The following is a 23923-nucleotide window of genomic DNA, read 5'->3' on the forward strand; positions in this document are numbered from 1 at the left end:
CATATATATAGGAGTTGACAAAACTTAAGTTTAAAATCGACAATTGGTGAGTGTGCTGTCTGATTCATCTTCTTCTTTTATATTTTCAATTTTTTCATGGCGGCATAAAGGTAGGAAACATATGGCAGACAAATTTGACTACAAAACTAAGCCATCGATCTTTAATATGAATTTTTAATATTCAACCATGTTTTATAATATTTTCAATTCACAAATAATACATGAAAATAAGGTTTCTACTTTCCACTACATAATCTGCGTTATTAATGATATGAAAGTTGTTAAAACAAGAGTTATCCATTCGTAATGATGGCTATAATTGTTTTGGTTTACGAATATATTATTTTTCTTTCTCAACGTAACCATTGCCATGCGTGACAATATGGACCTACCTCAGACTTGTATGTACCAATTAATGAGGACTGCAAATAATAAACACAAATCTAAATTTCGCAATCCCTTAATTTCCGAGGATTAAAATGACTTTATGAGATACTATATCATCACCTGTAATATAAGGCCTGCGTGGATGAAAACAAAGCAGAAGAAGAAAGTGTGAGTTATAAATATCACCCAAAAGCATTAAAATCAACTAACTTTCTTTAGAGACAACCCAAGTGAATATGTTATAAGACCCTATATTCTAGTGTACTTTGTCTGTTTCATTACGCCATACTCAATAAAAATCATACATTGAAAGTCCATTTATTAGTAGTAACTGTTAGGAAATTTTCACGATACACTTTGTCTCCATACGCAAAAGAAAACATCATTAAAGTATAAATTCTTTAACAAAAACGTCATTAAGTAAAAATTACAAACTTAATTCTACAAAAATGACTCGGGTCTAGAAATTTTGGTTGTCTGAAGTATGTAAATTAGTCTTGTTACATAAAAACAAAAGGAGCTCAGTGTAAGTAGGGAAGATTAATTGTGTTAGTTGGTGAACTAAACCCCGTTAATATGTATTCTACTACTACTAGTACTAGTACACCACAACCATTAATTTTTTCATCACAAGAAAAAATCACAAAAATTTTTAAAAAATCGCCACCAAACTCACCAATGTGAATTTCAGTTAGAGAGAAGTCAGTTCAACCGTTTTTCTCCACGCTTAAGATGTTTTATATCTGAATGAAAATGATATATATTCATTATTATGAATATAAATGTCAAGAAGCGCCTGTAGCTCAGTGGATAGAGCGTCTGTTTCCTAAGCAGAAGGTCGTAGGTTCGACCCCTACCTGGCGCGGCGATTCCTTTTGTTTTTATCATTTACTTCTTTTTTTTTTTTTGGGCTTTTATAAGCCCAAACCCAAAAGAGTGAAAGACACAGAAAAAACTGAAATCAGAGTCAAATATGAAAAAACTGAAACCTACTGTAAGAAAGATTACAATACAGATTACAGAAGGACAGTGATTATTAAGTATACAACACATACACAGGAAAAACAAGAAAGATCAATAAGAGAGAAGCACATACACACAAAGCCGAAGAAACAAGATTAAGAAAAAGGCTATATACACAGCAACAACGGATGTTTTTCTCAACGACCATGTTGAGCACTTGAAAACGTTACCTTAGCTCCACCAGAGCTCACCGATGTTGTAGTACCCGAAGACGACACATGATAAGTAGCAACAGGCATTTTGTTTGGAAGATGAGGCAATGGTGCTTCGAGATTCAAGACCTGGATCGCTTGTTTTATCGAAGGCCTTGAGTTTCTATCAGGATGAGCACACCATAGCCCTACAATCATGAGACATTCTGCTTGCTTCTCATCCAAACCATCGGTCCTGAGTTTCTCATCAATAATTGTGATAACTTCTCCTTTCCCGTAGAGATCCCACACTTTCTCTACAAGGCTTGTTTCAGGCTCTATTCTTCCTTGTCTTGGATCCACGGATTTTCTTCCTGTAACAATCTCTAGTGTAACAACTCCAAAGCTATAAACGTCAGATTCTTTGCTCGCTCTTCCGGTGCTTATGTATTCAGGAGCCATGTAACCAAACGTTCCCGCTAACCCTGTAGTCTGTGGACCCAGCTCATGGTCCATCAATCTAGCCAACCCAAAATCACCAAGCTTGGCATTGAAATTGGAGTCAAGCATCACGTTACTCGCCTTGATGTCTCTGTGTATAACACATTGCTCCCACTCCTCGTGAAGATAAAGCAGCGCAGAGGCTATACCGAGAGTTATCTTGCACCTCACAGGCCAAGGGAGATGCGGCTTTTTACCAAATAGATGGGAATCAAGGCTACCATTTGGCATGAACTCATATATCATTAGAAACTCATCTTTCTCATGACACCAACCAATGAGTTGCACAAGGTTTCGATGTCTCAAACTGCTGATTATCTTTACTTCCGTTATGAACTCTCTTTTTCCCTGCTTAGATCCGCCAGCAAACTTCTTTATTGCAACCATCATATCTAAGGTGTTTAAGTACCCTTTATAAACCTCTCCAAACCCTCCTTCCCCTAGCTTCCTATCATCTGAGAAGTTGTTGGCAGCTGATGCAAGATCTTTATAAGTAAACCTTCGTGGTCCTGCTCCTCTTTCGAGATCATCATTTATCGAAGTCAAGTTTGCTTTCTCCTCTGATTTCTTCTTCCGCTGCTTCCGAATCAAGAAGACGATGAGCGAGACAATTAAAAACGTCAGCAAAACAAACCCAGAAACTGATATACCAATTATCATCCCCTTCCTGTCATTCTGCCTTTTTTTTATATCTCTTAGCTCCAGGCTTGAACTGAACTCCCATGACAGAAGTCTATTTCCCTCGGTGACCCCTCCAGATGTCGCAGAAAACCCAATTGTTACTTCTGATGGCAGTACCTTTGAAAGATCAATGATGTAAGATAAGCTTGAACTCTCCTTAGGATCAGATGTTAAGTCGTAAGTCCAAGAGACACTCAAGTTCCTTCTAGCGGAATCATAGAAGATCAGCACACGGCCAATATCTTGGTTGTGTGAGGTTGCATTCCAAGAAGTGGAGTTAGAGGAAACAAGAGAGTTGTTGTTGATTCCCACATGAGATTTCATGTCAAGAGGATCCCATTCTGAATTACTATATGTGTCGAATTCGACATGGACGAGTGGGAAAGAAGAAGCTCGAGCGTTGCTTTCATTGAATAGACCCAAGAAACCACCAGCTGAGTTGGGAGGCAATTGGATTCTTGCTGGAGCTAGAAAGAAAGCAAACCCATGACCGTAATTGCCGTACGCAACATTCCGGGTATCAATTCTGAAGGAGAAACGGGTGCTAAAATCCGACGGCTTACCAGTACCTGGATTCCATAAGGGAATCTGCTTACCATAAGTAGCCCATCCGGCACGGCATGTATAGTCTATGTTGGTAAGCTCAACTGCTCCATTTGCTCTTGCATCTCCTTGGTACGCTATTTCAGAAACCTCTGGCCCAAAACGAGATATGTTAAACTGAACTGAATAGACAAAAGGGAGAACCAAAACAAAGAAAAAGAATAGGATTGAGTTAGCCATTTACAGGCAGACGCATCTATTAGAACAAGAGGCAAAGATGGTGTTACTGGTATGTATACTTAACACCAAGTCAATGACTAAACCATGATTATAAGAACGAATTCATTTGAGAGCGTGATCCCAGCTACCACAGGAATTGTTTTTTGATTAAAAAAAACCAATTAAGTCACCATATAGTTGACCTTAGGAGTAAACAAATCATAACTCTGTTTGATTGCTTATGAAATATGACATGACAGATTATAAAAATGAGGAAGACATGTTTGATGCTCATCCTAAATTGTAAGAATAGCTTAAAATAATCACAACGGAACTTGGGCATATCAAAGAGAAGACATTTTTATTTCCTCAAGCCAATGGGTGAATAAGCAGAGTCAAAGTTTTTAAGACTTTAAAAGTAAGGGATCACAAAAGTAGACCATTAAGACTGATTATACTCCACAGAACTAGATTATCCACGACCAAAACTAGTCATAGAACGAGAGATTATTAGTTATTAACACAGACGGTTCATCTGTAAACTCAAGAACATGTCATTGCACGATGAGAGAGGTCAAAACTCTAAAGATCTGTTCTTTTTGAGAATTTGGAAAACAACAGAATTTAAAAGACCATTAAAAAGCAAATAAACTTCCATCGAGTCAATGAAAAACCCATGATCAGAAAAATAATAAAGCCACCTTAAACCTCAGATAAAACTAATAAGCATCAACCTTAAAAAAAACCGTACAGTTCCTTTGTTTAGTACTTTTGTCAACTAAGTCTATCTGTTATCATGAAAGGAATGCGATAAATAATTGTATAAGCAAGCAAACAAATTGACCCAAGTGATATAGAGATATTCAATATTAATACATACGTTATCCTACGTGGAAACAGAACCTATAAACCAGACAACATTATCTTCGAAAACGATGTGTAAAAATTTAAGAAAATAGTAGGAACTAATTTTGATACTTTGTAACCCTGGATCATGATTCATGCCTTTCAGAAAACAATAAACTTTCTGCGACTAATCTAGTTATGACTAAAATATCATTCCGTCGAACACATGGTGGGCACGTCGTGAAACGAACCAAATGACAACATCTGAAGTCTGAACCTCCCCAAGTCCGGTTCACAAAAACTCAACTCGGAATGATATACAACTAGAGAAGTCTTGATTTGACAAAATTACCCTTTAAGATCTCTCAAGGCAACGCAAACGCAAGTTTCTATAATTCTCATATCCGCCCCTCAACTTTAACTTACTCACACTCTTGCCCCATTTGTCTCCCTCAGATTCAGCCTCCACTACCGCCGCTTCTCACTCGCTTTTTCGACGTCTCCTTCAATGGCTTCTGAAGATTCTCTCTCCTCGAACCCTCTATTGCAGAATTTTGACTTCCCTCCGTTTGACTCCGTTGATGCTCATCATGTCAGACCTGGGATTCGTGCTTTATTGCAGCAGCTTGTACGGTTCTCTTTTTTAGTGTTCCTGTTTTGATGCATCGTATAGAACATTTGCGAGTGTTTTTTCAAATCGGGTTTGGATGATTGGATCATTATCGTCTTCTGCATTTTTTTATTCGACTTCTGTGTTGTTCTTATGATCCTATGAACAGATTAGTAAAATGTTGCATCTGTTTTCTAACGTTACTGGATCATTTGATGTGACTATATTTAGCTATTGAAATTTGTGTGAAACGATTTTGATGTTTTTTTGTATGGGATTTTTCCAGGAAGCTGAATTGGAGCAGCTAGAAAAGACTGTAGAGCCTTCATGGCCAAAACTAGTGGAGCCATTAGAGAAGATTATTGACCGGTTATCTGTTGTTTGGGGGATGATTAACCACCTTAAGGCTGTCAAGGACACACCTGAGCTTCGTGCTGCCATTGAAGAAGTTCAGGTAGACTTTTATTTGCTCATGAGTGGTTTGATTCATATTATGTACTCTGGTGTGAAGTGAAGTTCTTACTTATTTATGTCTACATTTGTTACATTGCCGCCATATGCTTTCATCAATGTTAAAAAATGATATTAACGCAGTATGGTTAAGCTCGTTTCCTAGAGTTTATTATAGTTCTATTTGGTAGATTTTTTTTTTGATTCAGACAAAAGGGAGTTCTGAGTTTTGTTTGTTTGTTTGGTAATTTGGATTCAATTCTTGTTTTACTAACAATACATGCATCTACAGCCAGAGAAGGTGAAGTTCCAGCTCAGGTTGGGGCAGAGCAAACCCATTTACAATGCATTTAAGGCTGTTCGAGAATCTCCAGATTGGAAAACACTGAGCGAAGCTCGTCAACGATTAGTTGAAGGCAAGTAACTATTATTGGGGCATAAGAAGGAACACGTTTGGTCCTCTTCTTTCTATTTTTAAGTGATGGATAAGGAGAATCTTTTTATATTTTCAGTGTTTAAAGATATGTGCTAATATGGTTTCTGTGTGTTTTCAGCACAAATAAAGGAGGCGGTTCTCAGTGGTATCGCTCTTGAAGACGACAAGAGAGAAGAATTTAACAAAATTGAACAGGTTTTTATAAAACTTTTGACGAATAATTGTCAGCTTGTTTAGTAAATGGATCTATGTCTGTCACAGCTCCAAGTGTTATTACTTATTAGTAACATCATTTGCTGCCACTATAGGAACTTGAAAAACTTTCCCACAAGTTCTCTGAGAATGTTTTGGACGCTACGAAGAAGTTTGAAAAGTTGATATCAGACAAAAATGAGATTGAGGGGTTGCCGCCATCTGCACTTGGATTGTTTGCACAAGCAGCTGTTTCCAAGGTATGAACAATATGTGAAAGATGTGTAAGTTTAATGTTAATTTACATGGGGTTTTTTCAGGTGTTGAATGTTGATTTATCTTAATATATGACTTTAGGGACATGAAAATGCAACTGCTGACACTGGACCATGGCTCATTACACTGGATGCTCCTAGTTATCTGCCCGTCATGCAACATGCCAAAAACCGGTCTCTGCGTGAGGAAGTGTACCGTGCTTACTTGTCTCGTGCCTCTTCGGGTGATTTAGATAATACAGCAATTATTGACCAAATCTTGAAGCTTCGACTGGAAAAGGCTAAGCTTCTTGGTTACAGAAATTACGCTGAGGTATAGTCATCTAAGTCAAGTGACTCTCCTTTATTCATGGGCTTAAATTTAATCTAATGTCGTTCTCCTTCTCTAGGTAAGCATGGCCACAAAAATGGCTACTGTAGAGAAAGCAGATGAGCTACTAGAAAAGCTTCGCAGTGCTTCATGGGATCCGGCTGTTCAAGGTAACTTCTAGTGAAGATTTTCCTTAAATCAACATGTAGTAGTTAAAATAATATGCTGCTACTGCATTTATCTGTCTAGTTACGTATATAACAGTGCCCCTCTCACTTTTTTGTATCCGCCTTTCAAAACCGAACCCTAATTTCTTTACATGTGTCTGGACTTAGACATAGAAGACCTTAAGAGTTTTGCAAAGAACCAAGGTGCTGCAGAAGCTGACAGTTTGACTCACTGGGACATCACTTTCTGGAGTGAGAGGCTTCGTGAGTCCAAATACGATATTAATGAGGTTCTCGTTCGTATTCTTTATATTGTGATACGATTGTATATTGTTATGAAACTCTTGACGCTTATCACTCACTGCTTTTAATTTTGTAGGAAGAACTGCGACCTTATTTCTCACTGCCAAAGGTTATGGATGCGTTATTCGGTCTAGGGAAGACACTATTTGGAATTGATGTTGTGCCAGCGGATGGTGTGGCTCCGGTAAAATCTAGAACCTAATATGTCTGTGTTTCTGCTTATGTCAATCATGTTATTATGTTTGTTAACATGTTATATATTATTGCCTTGAAGGTCTGGAACAGTGACGTTAGGTTCTACTGCGTCAAAGATTCTTCTGGAAATCCAATTGCTTATTTCTACTTTGATCCATACTCCCGTCCTTCAGAAAAGAGAGATGGTGCTTGGATGGATGAAGTTTTTTCTCGTAGCCGAGTCATGGCCCAAAAGGGTTCCTCTGTTCGGCTCCCTGTTGCTCAAATGGTCTGCAACCAAACTCCTCCAGTTGGTGACAAGCCAAGCCTTATGACATTCCGTGAGGTAAAGAACATCAATTAGTAGAGCTTATATTGATCTGAGGAAGTATTAGAAGAGTTAACTAAGAAGTAAATGCTGAGCATGTATGGTAGTTGGTAACGAATTATGGTTACCCATGCTCACAAGAGTAGTTTATTCTGAACTGGAAGTTAGATTGGTACCTGATAAAACTTACTCCATGTGTAATTTTATTAAAATTTACACAAATATTTTGTGGAATGTGATTCACTCATGAAACTTTACATAATGGTGGCATGAAGGACCATGCTATGACAAAATTTAATAGTCATTAGGAGTAGCTTTCTCTTTTCGACCTATGTGTAGCTCTCCATACTTGAAACTTTAGGTACCTTCAGGATTAATGTAGGATATTGACATGAATCTTGATATGCGGACTCTTATATGCATGGTGAAGGACTCATGTTCCTTGTTCCTTATGACATTAATACCACTAGCTCTGGTTTACAGGTAGAGACTGTGTTCCATGAATTTGGCCATGCTCTTCAGCACATGCTCACCAAAGAGGATGAGGGACTAGTGGCTGGTATCCGAAATATTGAGTGGGATGCAGTTGAACTACCTTCTCAGTTTATGGAGAACTGGTGCTACCACAGGTACTTGGGTAGTTGGGTTTAATTGCCTTGCCGAAATGAATTTAATTTGGATCCCCGTGATTTTGTCTCCTTGCCAATTCTTTGTTGCAGTCCTTGCATAGAGGCATTTTACTTGTAAATTTATAGTGAACATCATCTGAATGTGGTTTCAGGGATACCTTGATGAGCATTGCTAAACATTATCAAACCGGAGAAACTCTTCCCGAGAATGTATACAAGAAGCTCCTTGCTGCAAGAACATTCCGTGCAGGGTCCCTTAGTCTTCGTCAGGTCAGTACATCCATATCAAACTGCTCATGTTCATACAATGTAGTACCAAGAGAATCTTCTTCAGTGGAACTGTAAAACCACATTTCAGAAAATATGGCTGTTGTTTTGTTCCAGTTGAAGTTTGCTACAGTTGATCTGGAGCTGCACACAAAATATATGCCAGGTGGGACAGAGACCATCTACGATGTTGATCAAAGGGTGTCCATAAAAACACAAGTGATCCCTCCACTTCCGGAGGATAGATTCCTCTGCAGCTTCAGTCATATTTTTGCAGGTAACATCTATAACTACCATTTTGTTGTGAACATAACATCAGCCAAGGACGCTTAGCATAGGTGCATTTGATACTTTGTTTGACTTATTCACCTTCTGATATCTTGTCAGGCGGTTATGCAGCTGGATACTACAGTTACAAGGTAAATAGTCTCTTATTTTTTAAATGTTTAAATAAACATCGGTACAACAAATCTCTTGACGACGATTCTCTGTTGGTCAATTATCTAAAATCAATTTGTCGAGACGTGCAGTGGGCGGAGGTTTTGTCTGCGGATGCGTTTTCAGCCTTTGAAGATGCTGGGTTGGATGACATCAAGGTATATGCTGCAAAGCAAATCATATTGAACCTTTTATTTAATTTGCCAGATTGTGAACATCTCTTTGTGTTGTGTGGGTTGCGGAACACAGGCTGTTAAAGAAACAGGACAGAGGTTCAGAAATACTATACTTGCTCTGGGAGGAGGAAAGGCACCTCTACAGGTAAAAGTAATCGTCACTGCCTTTATAAGTTCTACCTATATATATCCAAGTCGTTTGTTAACAAAGCTTAAACGGTGCATATTGAACAGGTGTTCGTGGAGTTCAGAGGCCGAGAACCTTCCCCAGAGCCTCTCCTCAGACACAATGGGCTCTTAGCTGCCACTGCTTGAAGCCTTGAACTATTAATGTCCTTTCCAGTCTTGATCAGATTTACGTTTATTAAAGTCATCTAAGTATATTAAACTTTTCTACTTGTTTGATCACTGAGCCCAAAATACTGTGGTCTTTTCGAACTTCACTGAAACGTTTTGGTGCAATAATAAAAGTTTATAAACAAAACGAATAGGGATCATTCTTGTCATCTTTGAACCATAAAATTTTACACTACATTATGTTCTTTCTTCCCGAATTAGAACAAAGAGTCGAAAAGAAAAGGAACAGAACCACCAATAGATCCTCATCACCTCCCCATACTCGGTCACTTTGTTCACGGTGTCACCAATAATCTAAAGGAACTAAAGAACCTTAATCTGAAAGAGAAAAAAGAAAAGAAAAACTCTTCCACTTCTTTCTTTACTCGACCTAGAGATCTCTAAACTACCCTTTACATTTTTCTCTCTATCTACTGTTTCCCTAACACTCGAAATATTTTCTTTCGAGTTTCCATCCTCATTTCCCTTTACACCAAAGTTCCACCTCCGCCAGATACTCCGATTCATGTTTTGCTTATATCAACGCACGTTCAAGCAGAGGAAAGTAATACGTTCTAATCTTCCTCAACAGTTTATCAAGGGGCTTCTTTTGCCTCCACAAACGGAGACTGCACACTATCCGCATCCGAATCACTTCCTGATGAACTCCCTGACTCCGAATCTGCATTGAGTCACACACATGAGACAACGCTGGAAACAGATTATGAAACATGTAACAGAGAAATAGATGATAAGGAAAACGTGATTACCACTAGACGAAGAACTGCCACTGGAACTGGAGCTGCCAGAAGGACTAGATCCACCACTCACAGCAGCGGCTGTACCATCCCTTTCAATCTCCACTGATGGATAATCCTCAATTGGTATATCTTCTCCAATGTCGACATCTTCTTCTCCTGCCTCCCCTCCTTTCCTCCCTCTCTTCTCAGCGCTTCCCATTTCAGTCATTAAAGGCTGATGATACAGACATCTATCAGTATTACTAGACAGAAACAATAGCTGCTATATGAAACAACAGATCATAAATTTGCTTTACCAGATTTCTTGGTGGAGTTGACACATTCTGGATAAACCCTTGTCGCTTGATTTTGCTTGCCATCTTTTTGTAGTTAGTGACAAAACGATCAAGCTCCCACAGAGTCTCATTGTCCAAAGATTCAATATCTAACTCAATTTCATCGCCATCTTGAGTTAAGTCTCTTGTTCTCTTCTTCAGAATCTGAATCAACTGTCCCAGCTTCTCAAGAGGCAATTCTTGTAGATTTACGCCAAGCTTTGCCTTTTCTTCCATTGTCATTTGCCTCTTGTTTGGATCCTTAGCCTTGGGTTTCGGTAACTTCCCTTTCCTTCCCTTATTCGCTTCACCCACTTCAGGTGGTGCTTCGACTTGGCTCACAGGCTGGGGAGGTGGTGGTGGAGGTGTTGGCTGAGCCGGTGACGGAGGAGGAGATGGGACACGTTGCAGCTCCATTACTGGAGGAGGAGGTGGCAATGCAGGTAGTGGCTTCACTGAATCTAGCTTTTTGGCAATAGAAATCTGTTCAGGTCCTTTCCTTACAATCTCCGCCACCTGATTTTGATTCCACATTCTTTGGTTGAGTTCAGGTTCAGGGCGAGAAGATGATCCCATAACTTTGAGCTCTTGCGCCTCGAACCTCTTCAATGTAGGGTTGAACCAAACATCAAATTGACCCAGAAGCTTCTCAGCCATTAAATAAACGTCTTGGCCCTTTGGGTTATACGACATCGCATTGGTGAAAGTCAACCTAACATCAGAAGCGAAATCAATCGGTGATCTGTAAAAACCCTTATCCAGATTCATCTTCACCGTGCCCAGATCCATAGGTTTCTTCACGATGACATGATAGTCATGAAGCCCTAAACCTTTTACATCAACAGGCTTGTTGAACACCCATGACCATTTCTGCTTCATCAGCTTGACCAAGACCTGACCGCACGTCGTCATCATACTCGCCAATACCTTCTCTGACATCAGATCCAAAGCCACCACATGACGCTTAGGAACAGGCTTGCCCGTATCAAACGGATTGCTTCGCTTCTGACCATGCCCAATTGTCTTCTTCTTCTTCGTCTTCTTCACTCCAACGTCATTCGTTTCATCAGCGAAGCTACGAGCTTGACTAGTATAAACAGAGCCGCTGAAGAACGTACCCGATTCGATCCTTTCTCTCAGGAACCGAACTTGCTCGAGCTCAGAATTGAGACGCTTCTTCAGCTCCCTGAGCTGACTGGCGTTGTACCCATCAAGCTCAAAGGAAACGTAGTCTCCGTACGCTGGCGAATCGTCGAACTGCTTGGTGGAATTGTTCCCGTAAGGTGAGACAGAGTTAGGGTTAGGGTTAGGGTTGAAAAGAGGGTTGTTGATACCATCGGAAAGGGGTTGGTTAGTGTATTTCCTCATAAAAACGGCGCCACATTGTCCCTGAAACAACGGTTCGTTTAGGTTAGCCAAAACCGCCGGTGCCATACAAAAATCGAAGGGCACAAGATCATTTCAAAGGGATCTCTTCTCTCTCTCTATCTCCGCCGGACTAAGATCAGAGGTTTTTTTATATCCTCTCAATAAAAAGGGGTAAAAATGAGAAATTAACGCCACCGGAAAAACAATTCCGGCGATCAGAAGAAAGGAAGAGATTTTTAAGTTAGGAGAAGAGGACGAGGAACAAGAAGGTGAGGCATCGTCTCTTCTTAAAGGACATTGAAACCTGCCCGTGAAAATGCTTAGTGCATCTCCTCACCGTTGATATGAGATCTGACGGTTAAGATCTGTTTGATGACGTTGCCCGATCAAGGTGCCCGAAAAATCTGACATGGACGGCTCAGATTGATTTAATTTATCCAGTGACTGTTCCACGGCCGTTGGTTAGAGTCATGTGTGCTTTTTTTCTTCCTACGATTTTTCTTTAATTAAATGTTTTTTTTTTTTAAATACTAGTGTTTTGGTAATATCGGAGTCTGAACTGCCTTACATGGGGGCCCACGCTTAATTTTTGTTAAATTTTTTTCTTGTCTTGCTTTCACTTTTGCTAGGTCAGCAGTTTCTTGAATACTCTCTGTCCATTTTCTTGAGCTATAAAAATTCCAATCTCCTCATAAATATTTATAAAAAAAAATTGCATCACACTTCAATTGATAGAGAGATACACATAAAGCGAAAGCAAAGAATTATATGTTGTAGAATTAAAACGCCGAGGGTCAAACTCGCCGGGTTGAAAGGGGTAGTACAGACGACAAACACCGGCATTGTTTTTAATCTGAGGCAACCGTCCCTGATCTGCTTAAATGACGAAATTACCCCTCAAGAGATAATATTACCAAAGGCTGAGAGAATCTGTGAACTGTTTCCTCCTCCTGACCTCTTTCATTTTCTTTCCCAAGATTTGTATCTATCTTTTTTGAGTTTTATAAGGGAGAACATAAAATAATTTCTTTATACCAGAGAGAAAGGAGAGGGAGAACGAGAGAGAGAGACTCGATCCATGTTTTAAGAAAAAAGAGAGAGAGAGAGAGAGAGTGACTCAGTTACATTATTGAGAGACATATAAGTTCAATTTTTGTATTTATACATACATTTGACGAAGTTGGGTCGAATCTGGACGGTCGGATCCCTTTGTTAACACACACTTGTTATCATATATGCTGAGGTGTCAGGTATTTAAAAGAAAATTCAGGGAAAAAGGAAAGGGAGGTCATAACCGTAAATAACACTAAATGTTAATGTTACGCTGGCTTGCTGGGCTGTGATGAGGGTTGCGTCTATCCCCAAACACTCTTACAGATGTGGGGACCTTTTCTCAGCATTACGTGGGACCCATGACAGCTCACCTTTCTCTGTAGAATTATCTCTCCTACGCGGCCACACGCGCCTTCTAATAACTGCGTGCGTCTCACCCTCCCTTTATCTGACGTGGCTCTTTCTGTTTATTTGTTTAAAGTTTGCTATATACAGTATCTTTCTAGAAGGGATCTCACAATTTATTTGGCTTTTTATTCGGAGAAGACAGTTTTATTATTTCTATCTAGAATTCAAGAGAGAGAGAATGCTGTAAATCTCCCAATGACAAGACATGGATCCCGAGAGGTATCACTCTCTTTCCGACGTCATTCGCTACGATTAGATGCTTGCATGGATCGATCACCAACACTGTTTCGATCATCTCTTTGGAACGTACATGAACACGATCGAAACCTATCAGCTGTTTCTCCGGAACGCCAGATATTACCTGTGGCATTTTCGAAAACAGCATCAGGACATGACTTCCGTCGATTTCTCCGCTATTGCTCACGTTGACCTGAACGTTGAACCGCAGACTTTCGCAGGAGTTAACCGTCGCATCATCTAGCTGTAAGAATCGGAGCTGTTCTTCTCCTTGGATTATTAGTTTCTTGTGAGAAGACTGTTTTGGAACAAGTGCTGATAAGCTAAGTCTGGTTGGTGCTGATGTGATCTTGTAATCGAATTTCGTGTAGCTTAAACCCGCTCCAAAACTGTAAACTTGAGGTCCTGTATAGAATCTGTATGTTCTTCCCGGATATCCACGAGATGAATCGGCTCTCATATGCATATCCGACATCGCCACATCTGTGAATGACTCCGGATACCATGTCATCGGTAATCTTCCACCTGCATTTTGAACCGATAGCACTTGAGATATTCGGTTTCTGCATATCATAAACATATATGGACAATGATGCTTTGATTTGCACTAGACTAACCTGGATTGAAGTCTCCAAATATAATTTCAGCAAGTGCTTGTCCACCGGTTTCACCTGGATAACCAATCCAGATGATGCTTCCTATTCTCGGGTCGGTTTTAGCAAATGTTACATCCACAGGTCCTCCACCGGTTAGAACAAGAATCACCGGTTTTTTGCTTACAGCTGCAACAGAAGACACAAGATCTTTCTGCTTACCAGGTAAAGAAAGACTAAATCGATCCTTATCCTCTGTTTCTTGAGAGAGATCTAGTCCTGCAACTACTATGACATAATCCGCTCCCTTGGCAATGGCAACAGCTTCTCGAAATCCGTTATCAGAATCACAAGACACGTCTGAGCAACCAGACGCATAGGATGTCTTCTTTACATACTCCAGAAGTTCCGTGAACAGAGTCGTTCGTTGACACGGCTTTCCTTTACAAATATGAAATTTCTAAACTGTTTCAGCGAGGAGAAGAATTTAGCCTGCTTCAATATAACAAGAAACTAGATTATTCAAACCTGTATAAGTGCCGCCCATATTGCTTATATTATTCGCCATAGGACCAACAATTGCTAAAGAAGAAACATGGTTTTTGTTTAAAGGCAACAACTTGTGAACATTTTTCAGAAGTACGATGCCCTGTCTTGCTGCTTCCAGTGCCAATTTTCTGTGGTCTGAGCTACAAATGTCATTTGATCCTAACTTCGCGTAAAGTCCTTCTCTTGGATCTCCGTCGAAAAGTCCAAGACGAAGTTGAACTGCAAAGAGATTTAGCAAAGCTTGGTCTACTTGTTCTTCGCTCACCTTTCCTTTCAGGATCGCAGATTTTGTGTTCCGAAGCATGTACGTTCCACAATTTATATCCACCCCTAAGAATCACCATCTCAGTTTTCATTTTAAAACAAAACATGTACAAATTCAAACAAGATTAAAGAGCTCAAATGGACCTGCTTTAATGGCATCAGCAACAGCTTCTTCGGGTGACTTTGTGTATCCTTGGTACTCAAAAATGGTTGCCACAGCATCACAGTCTGATGTAATGTACCTGCCCGGATTTAACAAATGCTCATGTTATGTCTTTCATTGACCAAATCAAAGTACTACAAACATAAATTCAATTTTACTTACCCTTCAAATCCCCATTCAATTCGAGCTTTTTTTAATAGGTGTTCTTGTGCACAAGCTGGCACTCCATTAACTGCATTATATGAACACATCAAGCAGCTAGCTTTACCATCTGTAATACAGCTCTGGAATGGAGGCTGGTATGTATCTTCCATGTCCTGTTCTGTGACCTACTAATACAGAGTAAGCTAGAATCAGTGCATGAAATAAAACCATCCCGACATGAAATATTGTAAACAGCAAAAGCCATTAACTTGAATATGTAGAAGCTTTTCCTTAACTTTCCAATAACATTAGATTTTAAGGTGCTTTCCAAATCAATGCCTAATAGTTTTCACAAACTTAAGATTTCCGATTTCACCATCTAAATTCCCCTCCATAAAAGGCAGCAACAGGATAACAACTAACAAGTGCTGATGAACACACCACAGAAAAGTGAAATATAAGCATTCATAATTCTCTTAAGAGAATGAAATGAAAATGTCTAACAACAAAGTAGGCTAAGTAGCTCGGGTGTTGTTTCTGTATGAAGTATGAACCATTATCTACACAGGAAAATAGTGGATCAATGAATAAATTTCAAAAATAGACGCTGACAGAACTATTAACATGATTTGTCTAATAACAAGATTAAAACCACCGAATTTCTAATTTAAACCAAATTGAAGCTGCATCCATAAGCTTTAAACATAACAAAGACAGAGGTCTTAGTCTTACCACAGCATTGAAGTCGTATCTAGTGAAATTCCCCCATTTTTCCAAATCATAGGCAGTGAAATGTTTACAACAAGCAGATAACATGAGTTTCCCATCATCACCATCATCATTATAACGAGCATCGTCATCATCACCATCACCAAATCTTCTTTTCAAAACCTTCCTCTTCCTATTTTCTTGAAACCCTCTAACGAACTCAACTCCATACTCTGAAACAACCTTCGGATCCTCACCAGGAGTCTCCTGCCCTCTCCCCCATCTCGGATCCCTAAACACGTTTATATTAGGAGCCCAAAAGGTCAACCCAGCTTGACCACCGTTGTACATAGCCCGAGCTTCCACCGCAACAGCAGATCCAATCTCGTACCATAGCGTTCTATTGAAAGATGCGGCGGATACGATTACCTGAGGGAAACTAGTAGCGGAGGAGATTGAACCGTTGAATGAAACGCCGGGACCGTTATCGGCGATGCCGTGTAACGATTCAGACCACCACTCGTACGGAGGGATGCCGAGACGAGGTACGGAAGCAGCTGTGTTTGAGAGCTGACCGATCTTCTCCGGGAGCGTAAGGAGGGAGACGAGAGAAATTGCTCGCTGTTTTACAGATAAAGAGACATTGCAGAAAGGGTAAGAGCTGAAATGAGGAGGTTTACAAGGGAACTGCGGATGAGAATCGATGTTTTTGAAGGTTTGAGCTATGGCGGAAGTGAAGAAGAGTAGGGAGATTAGAGTCAACTGAGGATTCATACTTTTTTTGGAGAGAACAAAAAATACTGGAGGAGTGTAGGAGTGATAGAAAGGAAACTAAAACAGTAAAACTAAAACGTTTGAGTTTTAAACCGGACTCATTAGACCGGTGAAATCCAAATTAAGATCAACAGTTGGACCGGTTGGTGCATTGCTTTCTTTGTCACTTGACACCTACCGGTTAGATGATAGTTGGATTTTTTCACTATTTCCTTTATTAACATGTTAACTAACTCTAAATGGGCTAAAACATTTATGGGCCTTATTTATGACTCAAGGGTTGTAGTAATAAATAAACTAAAATCAAGGAACATGATTGTATAGTAGCTCTTAAAGAAAAATAGATACGTATATGTCAAATGCACAACCAAATTATCATTTTTAGTCTAGGGCTTAGAATAGCCATAAATTATGTATATCATTCATGTCCCGGGATACTATATACGTATTACGTCAAGAGGATCCAGTCAACAAAAAACAATAGTTTCAAGTAATACATCCCTAGTGGCTTGGTCATTCATGGACTCATGGTCACATAGAAAAATAATTGCTGCAATATTGGATTTCTCATTATTGAGAAACCTATGCACGTGTTCTATCTCTTGCTCTCCCTCCTTGCATGCGATTTACCTTGAGATTCGTGACTTTTCCTTGTACATTTGAGCATCATGTCTTCTTCTTATTTCTAGCTTTACAAAAGCTTTATCAAACCCAATAATGTTGTATCCAAGAATGATTTCGTCTAGCAGTTTCAATTGTGTGTATCCATGCAGTATCCACAAAAATCTCACCCCAGAAATCCAAATTTATCAGTTTATTTTGCATACGATTTTGTGTTGTAAACTGTAAACTGTAAAAAAAGAAAAATGTAATCGAGAGACAATAATGATATACGATTGACTAATATAATAATGGAGAGAAGATAGAGTAGGGAGACAGTCTCTTTAAGTGTGTGTCCACAAACTCTCACGCAACTGTCTAGCTAATACAAACAAATCTCTTTGACGAATGCCTTTAGATCTCTTTGACCTGTCAGTCTTTTCTTTCCCATCTTAATACAAGCATACACTGATACACACAATGTAATAATTTGCGGAGTTATGTCTATAGAAGACACGGGTTGTTGTTCACTTCTCTTTTTAACGTAACGGATCGGTGTTGTCACGTACGTGTTCTTGTTAGATACCAATATATATATATTCTAGATATATCGTAAAACTCACAAATTACTAATTAACACTATCCAATCAAAGAGACATATCAAATGGCAGCTTCTCGATCTAGAAATCTAGATCATTATCGCTTTGACCTAGCTAGAATATATCATTACCGCTGCTATTTTTGTATGAATCTGATTAGTATTCATATTTTCAATGTATGTTCCCATTCGGATTATGTATATACGAAGAAGTTGACTAATGAAGAGGGCAAGTAGTAAAGTACGTGATGTTCATTCGTTTTGGTCGCCGGTCGGGATAGAGTTTGTGTGGGTCAGATAAAGTTTTCGAAGGAACTTAATTACTTGATACTATTTCTTTATCATCACATACTCTAATAAATTGTTAATGAGGACTCCTTTTTTGTATGGTCGTATCAATATTATTGATGGTCCGTTTTCAGTGACAAAGACACCGACTCATTTACCTTTTGTTACTATAGCTAATAGAATCAAACAGTACATAAGTTATAATAAAAGTTAAAACGAAATGGCAGATTCCATCTCAATCATAGGCCTCTTATTAGGTTTGTGCTGGACCATGGATTAAATAAAAACGGGACAAACACGGTTAAATGTTACAGTCTCTCTCCTTTATTCCTTGAGCAAACTAGACAAAAACTACTCTATTGTTTTATTCTTTTTTAAAAGCCTATTCTTATGTAACAATGGAGATTATAAAAAGATGGGATAAATTAAGTATAATTAGTTAAGCGCTGATTTATTCATTACACTTCACAGTTCACACGTAGTAGTAATGCATTATATAAGTTAACAGTCCATCTTCTTTGACCCAAACTTACAAACGCTTTGTTCACTTCCACTTTGTCAAAGAACAGAGTTTCAGAAACAGAGAGATGGAAATGGAATTGACCCAATTGACGAATAAACAAGAAAGCAACAATCTCGACGGCCTGAAAGGCGGATTCATGGCGATGGACCAGTTCGTTCCGAATGATTGGAACTTCGATTACTTACGTTTCAACAGTCCCCTCGTGGAAACCGACAACGTTGATCATCCTTGTTCTTCTTTGATGAATCTAATCTCTCAGCCACCTCCATTGCTTCACCAACCACCACAACCTTTGTCACCTCCTCCTCCTCCTTCTTCGCCTCTCTCCTCCGCTTTCGAGTATCCTTTTCTCGAAGATATCATAGACTCCTCTTACTATCCTCCTCCATTGCTTCTTCCGACTTCACAAGAGAACAACAACAACGTTTATGCACCATTGATGGTGGAAAGCAAGAGCTTCGTGAGCACCGGAGTGATGACTAACAAGAAAAAGAGTATTAAGAAACTTGGAGGCCAACCTTCGAAGAATCTCATGGCGGAGAGACGGCGGAGGAAGCGGTTAAACGACCGACTCTCCATGCTCCGATCCATTGTCCCCAAAATCACCAAGGCAAAATTCCTAACAACTTAATTATTATTTTCACTTATAATTGAAACTTTTTCTTGACTGAATTGTGTCAATGGTTTTTACTTAACTTTCTTTTCTCTGAACTCATCTATAGTCAACAGGAATTATTCTTCCTTTTTTGCTCTAAGTTCTTAACGTTACATGTATGTTTTCTTCTTGTTTGGAACCTTTTTCAACACTGTTCATTATAATGGTTGCCTTTTTATGTGACGTTGCATATATAGACCGTAGTTTAAGAAAATGTATCTAATTGTTTAAAGTATTGTTATGAAATCAGATGGATAGGACAACGATACTAGGGGATGCCATAGATTACATGAAGGAGCTTTTAGACAAGATTAACAAGTTGCAAGAAGACGACCAAGAACTTGGAAGCAACTCTCATCTAAATACCCTCATTACAGACGAATCTTTGGTCAGAAACTCCCTTAAGGTAAAAAATAAAACAGGAATGTTAGGATACCTCCTCTTTACTACTCGTAATTTTTTTGTGTGTTTACAAATCCATCCCTTTAAAGATCACTTGTTCCAGACCAGTTGTGATTGTTTCTTTTTGTTTTCTCTGCATTAACAAGAACGTGTACAATTTACAGTTTGAAGTGGAACAAAGGGAAGTTGATACGCATATTAAAATATGTTGTTCTACAAAACCGGGATTGCTTCTATCAACGGTTACTACATTGGAGACTCTAGGCTTAGAGATTCAACAATGTGTCATTAGCTGCTTCAGTGACTTCTCATTGCAGGCTTCTTGTTCTGAGGTACAAAATTTATCATCACACACTTGCTTTAGCCTTTAGTACTTGAAACTTTTACAAACATTTAATTCTAATATAATTTATATACTGTTGCATTGTGATAAAAATATGAAACAAATAAATTAAAATAGGTTGCTGAGCAGAGGGACTTTGTTACTTCGGAAGATACAAAGCAAGCACTGATCAGAAACGCAGGGTATGGAGGAAGATGTTTGTAGAAAGTTTCATAATTGCATGCAATGATGTAATAACGACAATCTTGTCCCGTTGTTTTAGACTCTCCTGTGAAGGGTATATGATACTAGTTCTTAAAGGACTTAATCCTCCTATTCATATTAGTGCTACATAGAGTTAATCAGTGCACAACACATGAATTTTAGGCAATAAAGCATGCAATAGAGGGGAAGGAGTTCAAGTTTGGGCCCAAATAAGACCATATATATTAGAATAAAACCCAATATCAGAGCAAATGTTTTAGAAAATCATATGGATTACAGGAAAGCCCAATATAAGCCCACATAGGGGTTTTGACCTAACGAGTTCAATGCGTTTCCTCTTTAAATAGCTGCGTCTAACTATGAACCCTAATTAAGTTATACGAGACATACATTATACGCCTCTTATCAGTCTCTCTAGTCCGATAGATCTATGCTTCTTTTTCGTTTGCAATCAGAGTATACGTGTGTGTGTGTTTTTTGTTGTTTTAAGTTTGGGTGGGAATCGGGACTGGAGTTTGACTCTTTAGCAAAATAACGATGCCATAGAGATGAATGCAGCGCCCCAAATTAAAAAAGACCACAATCGGGGATCTGTCTTAGTTTCTGTCCGAAATCGACTCTGTTGATATTGGTCGCTGAGATAGATCTTACATCTTTTGTTTTTTTTTGTTTTGGTTTGATTTGTAAATGAATGATTAGTTATATGGGAGCAGTGATTCAGGCAGCCTACTTGTTAAAAAAAAAACAATGACATGAGAGGTGTTTAACTGCTCCTAGATCAAATTATGCTTCTGCTCTTCAGACTTGCTGAGATTTTATCGTCTTTGAAGCTGGTCTAGTAGTCTTAAGCACATTCATCCTTTATTCTTCTTTTTCTATATTTGTTTTTCATCATAAATGTTTGTTTCGTTTTCTTGGTCTGATATTAAACCAACTTGGCCTGTTATGATTGCTTAGCCTTCCTGATTCTGTTTCTCTGCCTGTTTGATTCGATCGGGACAGCGATTCTATTTGTGGATGATTTGTAGTTTTTGGTGGATATTGAAATTTTGTTTACAAAATTAAAGGTTGATATTGAAATTATTCTGAAGAAGTGGTCTGTTTCTATCATGTATGAATCCATTTTTCGCAAAATATCATTCGTAAGCCGATCTTTACAACAGAACAAGGGATATGATTATGTGATGGTAAAGAGCTGAATTTTTGGGATTGTAAAAGTCGAATGCTACAATCATCCTGAAAAGAACATTAAGGGCACGACTGAGTAAGATCCCAATTATCTAATGACAAACATTTACAAAACTACAATAAGAAAGACCACTTTACCAAGGTTGGTCACAAGTTCGTGTCCCAATTTCTAACAAGTGTGGTAGACAGATTGGTCCATAGTTCCGTAGGTTTCATCTAACTTTTTTTGACCACGTCCTAGTTCCTACGACGTTTTATTTGAAGTCCAAGGATTGTATACTGATTTATGTAAGAACATTTGGGTTGTATGTCAATTATACAATATTTGTAACGCTCAAATAATTCGATATAATTTCACAAGTCATTATTACAATCAAACCTAATTGACAGAATCATGATCACATTGTGATAAAAAAATGTTCAATCTGTTTCTATAAATATATATATATAGGTCGGGGTTGACATATCAATTTAGAATCATCTCGACATTCTTGTTTTCTCGAAGTAAAGATGACCCCATGTTCGATAATGTTGAATGTTCATTATATGCCAATGACGAATATGATTATGCATGCGCGTCATAGATATAATAAAAGTTTTATTTACTGCCATTCATGATTCATTAAACTGAAAAATAATACAAAACTCATAACAAAAAGTTAAGACGGTAGGAGGACTAAAAGAGAACAAGATAAAGTTTTATAAAGATACTGCCACTCAAAACCTTATTTTCATTTTGGTCGAAAACAACTTGTCGTTTTAAATATTGTCCACTAATCACTTTTTTTTTTTGTATTTTAGTTTTTAAACACAACGTTTATAAATCTATTATAATGACACCATTTATTTTCTATTAGCAACAAATTAACATATTTAAACAATAGATACAAAACAGTACTCTTAAATTCGTTCATATTTAAAAGCACACAAAATAAAAATAAACGTGAGGACTTCTTTAACAATTAACAAATATTTTCTAAAAGAAAGGTTTTAGAATTTTCAATAATAAGCAGCCAGATGAATACAAAGTTAGTTATTAGCGAAATGTAATTATTTTCTATAAAGATGAACGGTGAACCTAAAAAGGTGGTAATGCACAATTAGACTTTAAATTAATGGAATTGGGTAGGTTAGAGCATTAGAGAGCTTCGTGCGAGTAGGTTTAATAATACACTTAAAGTATGGTCGAACGTGGACCTTACAGTTTCTATTTGCTGACGATAACTTCCTTATTTGTTTTTAATTCTTCACAAGATAAGATGAGCTCTTATAATAAGTTGATAGTAGTAAATCATAATTAAAGTAATCGTGTAAAAAAAAAACTAAGACAAGTGAGTGCTTACTTTTTTTTTTTTTTTTTTTTTTTTTTTTTTCGATCTCTAGAGATTTTCTCTTCCGTAGTGTTGTTGTTGTTGTTAGTTTTGGTATTGTATTGGATCGTCGCACGCACGCAGCCACCACGTACCCTCTTTTTCTTCTTCTTTACTTTGTCCCCAAACAACACAACTTTTTATACGATTGGTTAAGAGGCCGTGAATATTGTTTAGTGTTTTAATTTGGATTCTAGTTTTGTTATAGTGCACATAACTATATTAAAGTTTGCGTGTTAAATTAAAGTATTGCCACGATACGACTCTTTATTATAAAAAAAAACAATTAATTAGACTATGATGAACTTGGGTTGTTTGTTTAATTTATTTCTTTTTCTTTAAAGTGATTATACATGATGTAATTCTTTTTATTTTTTTTACCCGAATTTTTGATGAAATTTTAGAGGACGAATCTATCTTATTATTTTTGCAACCCTTTTTTTGACCACCTTGGGTTTAACCTATTTTTACTAACAATGCCCTTCTTTATAACTAAACAATGAAATGTCATTAAAGTTAATCATGTAATTATATTGTCGGGTCGGTTATAATCTTTTAATTACAACCCGATTGAATATTCTGGATCTAACATTTGTATACTTTGATACGAGGAGAGAAGAGTCATAACTACATCGCATATGAAGACACTTATATTCATCTTTCCTTCTATAACTACAAGCCATTAATGTTTATTAGTTGTTACAAACTTCTCCGTCGAAATTTGTGTAATCAATTCAATATTTAAATACCTTTCTATGTGTGTCTAGATAACACCTCCCCTTATATAATACAGCCAAAAATATAAATTAATTTCAAAATAACATAATATAAGATTGATTTGTCTAAATTCAGAAACAACATTAACAAGGATCCATAACTGCGTCGCATATGTAGGGATATATGCAATCAGATCTTTTCATTTACTGTACTTTCTATACAATAGTAATTTCCTTTCCAAAAACTTTAAAATTACTTAAACTTGGTCGTAAAGTCA

The 23923-nt window shown here is 38.0% G+C and overlaps 5 protein-coding genes and 2 non-coding genes across 7 annotated transcripts; 4 read left to right on the forward strand and 3 right to left on the reverse strand.

Moving 5' to 3' along the window:
• The first annotated feature begins 1179 nt into the window (after positions 1–1179).
• On the forward strand, positions 1180–1252 carry TRNAR-CCU. The gene has a single exon. It is a non-coding gene; the product is annotated as a tRNA-Arg (tRNA).
• A 107-nt stretch (positions 1253–1359) lies between these two features.
• Positions 1360–3543, reverse strand: LOC17883633 (L-type lectin-domain containing receptor kinase IX.1). The gene has a single exon (XM_006289745.2). The coding sequence runs from the start codon at positions 3504–3506 to the stop codon at positions 1548–1550; it is 1959 nt and encodes a 652-aa protein (XP_006289807.1). The 5' UTR covers positions 3507–3543; the 3' UTR covers positions 1360–1547.
• Positions 3544–4752: 1209 nt separating this feature from the next.
• Positions 4753–9570, forward strand: LOC17883259 (probable cytosolic oligopeptidase A). The gene is made up of 17 exons (XM_006287119.2): positions 4753–4959; positions 5228–5395; positions 5684–5807; positions 5946–6022; positions 6136–6279; positions 6377–6607; positions 6684–6774; positions 6940–7061; positions 7151–7258; positions 7349–7594; positions 8060–8205; positions 8358–8475; positions 8590–8749; positions 8860–8891; positions 9003–9068; positions 9160–9231; positions 9321–9570. Exons 1-17 carry the CDS (start codon positions 4840–4842, stop codon positions 9399–9401), a joined length of 2106 nt encoding a protein of 701 aa, XP_006287181.1. The 5' UTR covers positions 4753–4839; the 3' UTR covers positions 9402–9570.
• A 4-nt stretch (positions 9571–9574) lies between these two features.
• LOC17884455 (transcription factor GTE2) lies at positions 9575–12116 on the reverse strand. Its single transcript, XM_006286588.2, has 3 exons — positions 10480–12116; positions 10193–10397; positions 9575–10104 (listed from the first exon to the last, which is right to left on the reverse strand). Exons 1-3 carry the CDS (start codon positions 11929–11931, stop codon positions 10019–10021), a joined length of 1743 nt encoding a protein of 580 aa, XP_006286650.1. The 5' UTR covers positions 11932–12116; the 3' UTR covers positions 9575–10018.
• Positions 12117–13399: 1283 nt separating this feature from the next.
• On the reverse strand, positions 13400–16813 carry LOC17884243 (probable beta-D-xylosidase 6). Its single transcript, XM_006287028.2, has 6 exons — positions 16009–16813; positions 15295–15461; positions 15114–15211; positions 14685–15035; positions 14181–14597; positions 13400–14088 (listed from the first exon to the last, which is right to left on the reverse strand). The coding sequence occupies exons 1-6, from the start codon at positions 16756–16758 to the stop codon at positions 13484–13486; spliced, it is 2388 nt and encodes a 795-aa protein (XP_006287090.2). The 5' UTR covers positions 16759–16813; the 3' UTR covers positions 13400–13483.
• A 2018-nt stretch (positions 16814–18831) lies between these two features.
• LOC17882610 (transcription factor bHLH61) lies at positions 18832–20513 on the forward strand. The gene is made up of 4 exons (XM_006288182.2): positions 18832–19377; positions 19673–19828; positions 19989–20156; positions 20285–20513. The coding sequence occupies exons 1-4, from the start codon at positions 18832–18834 to the stop codon at positions 20369–20371; spliced, it is 957 nt and encodes a 318-aa protein (XP_006288244.1). The 3' UTR covers positions 20372–20513.
• Positions 20514–21090: 577 nt separating this feature from the next.
• LOC111830254 lies at positions 21091–21226 on the forward strand. The gene has a single exon (XR_002833638.1). It is a non-coding gene; the product is annotated as a small nucleolar RNA snoR77 (small nucleolar RNA).
• Positions 21227–23923: the final 2697 nt, after the last annotated feature.

This window comes from Capsella rubella, unplaced genomic scaffold (assembly GCF_000375325.1).
Source record: "Capsella rubella cultivar Monte Gargano unplaced genomic scaffold, Caprub1_0 scaffold_6, whole genome shotgun sequence".
Taxonomy (NCBI): domain Eukaryota; kingdom Viridiplantae; phylum Streptophyta; class Magnoliopsida; order Brassicales; family Brassicaceae; genus Capsella; species Capsella rubella.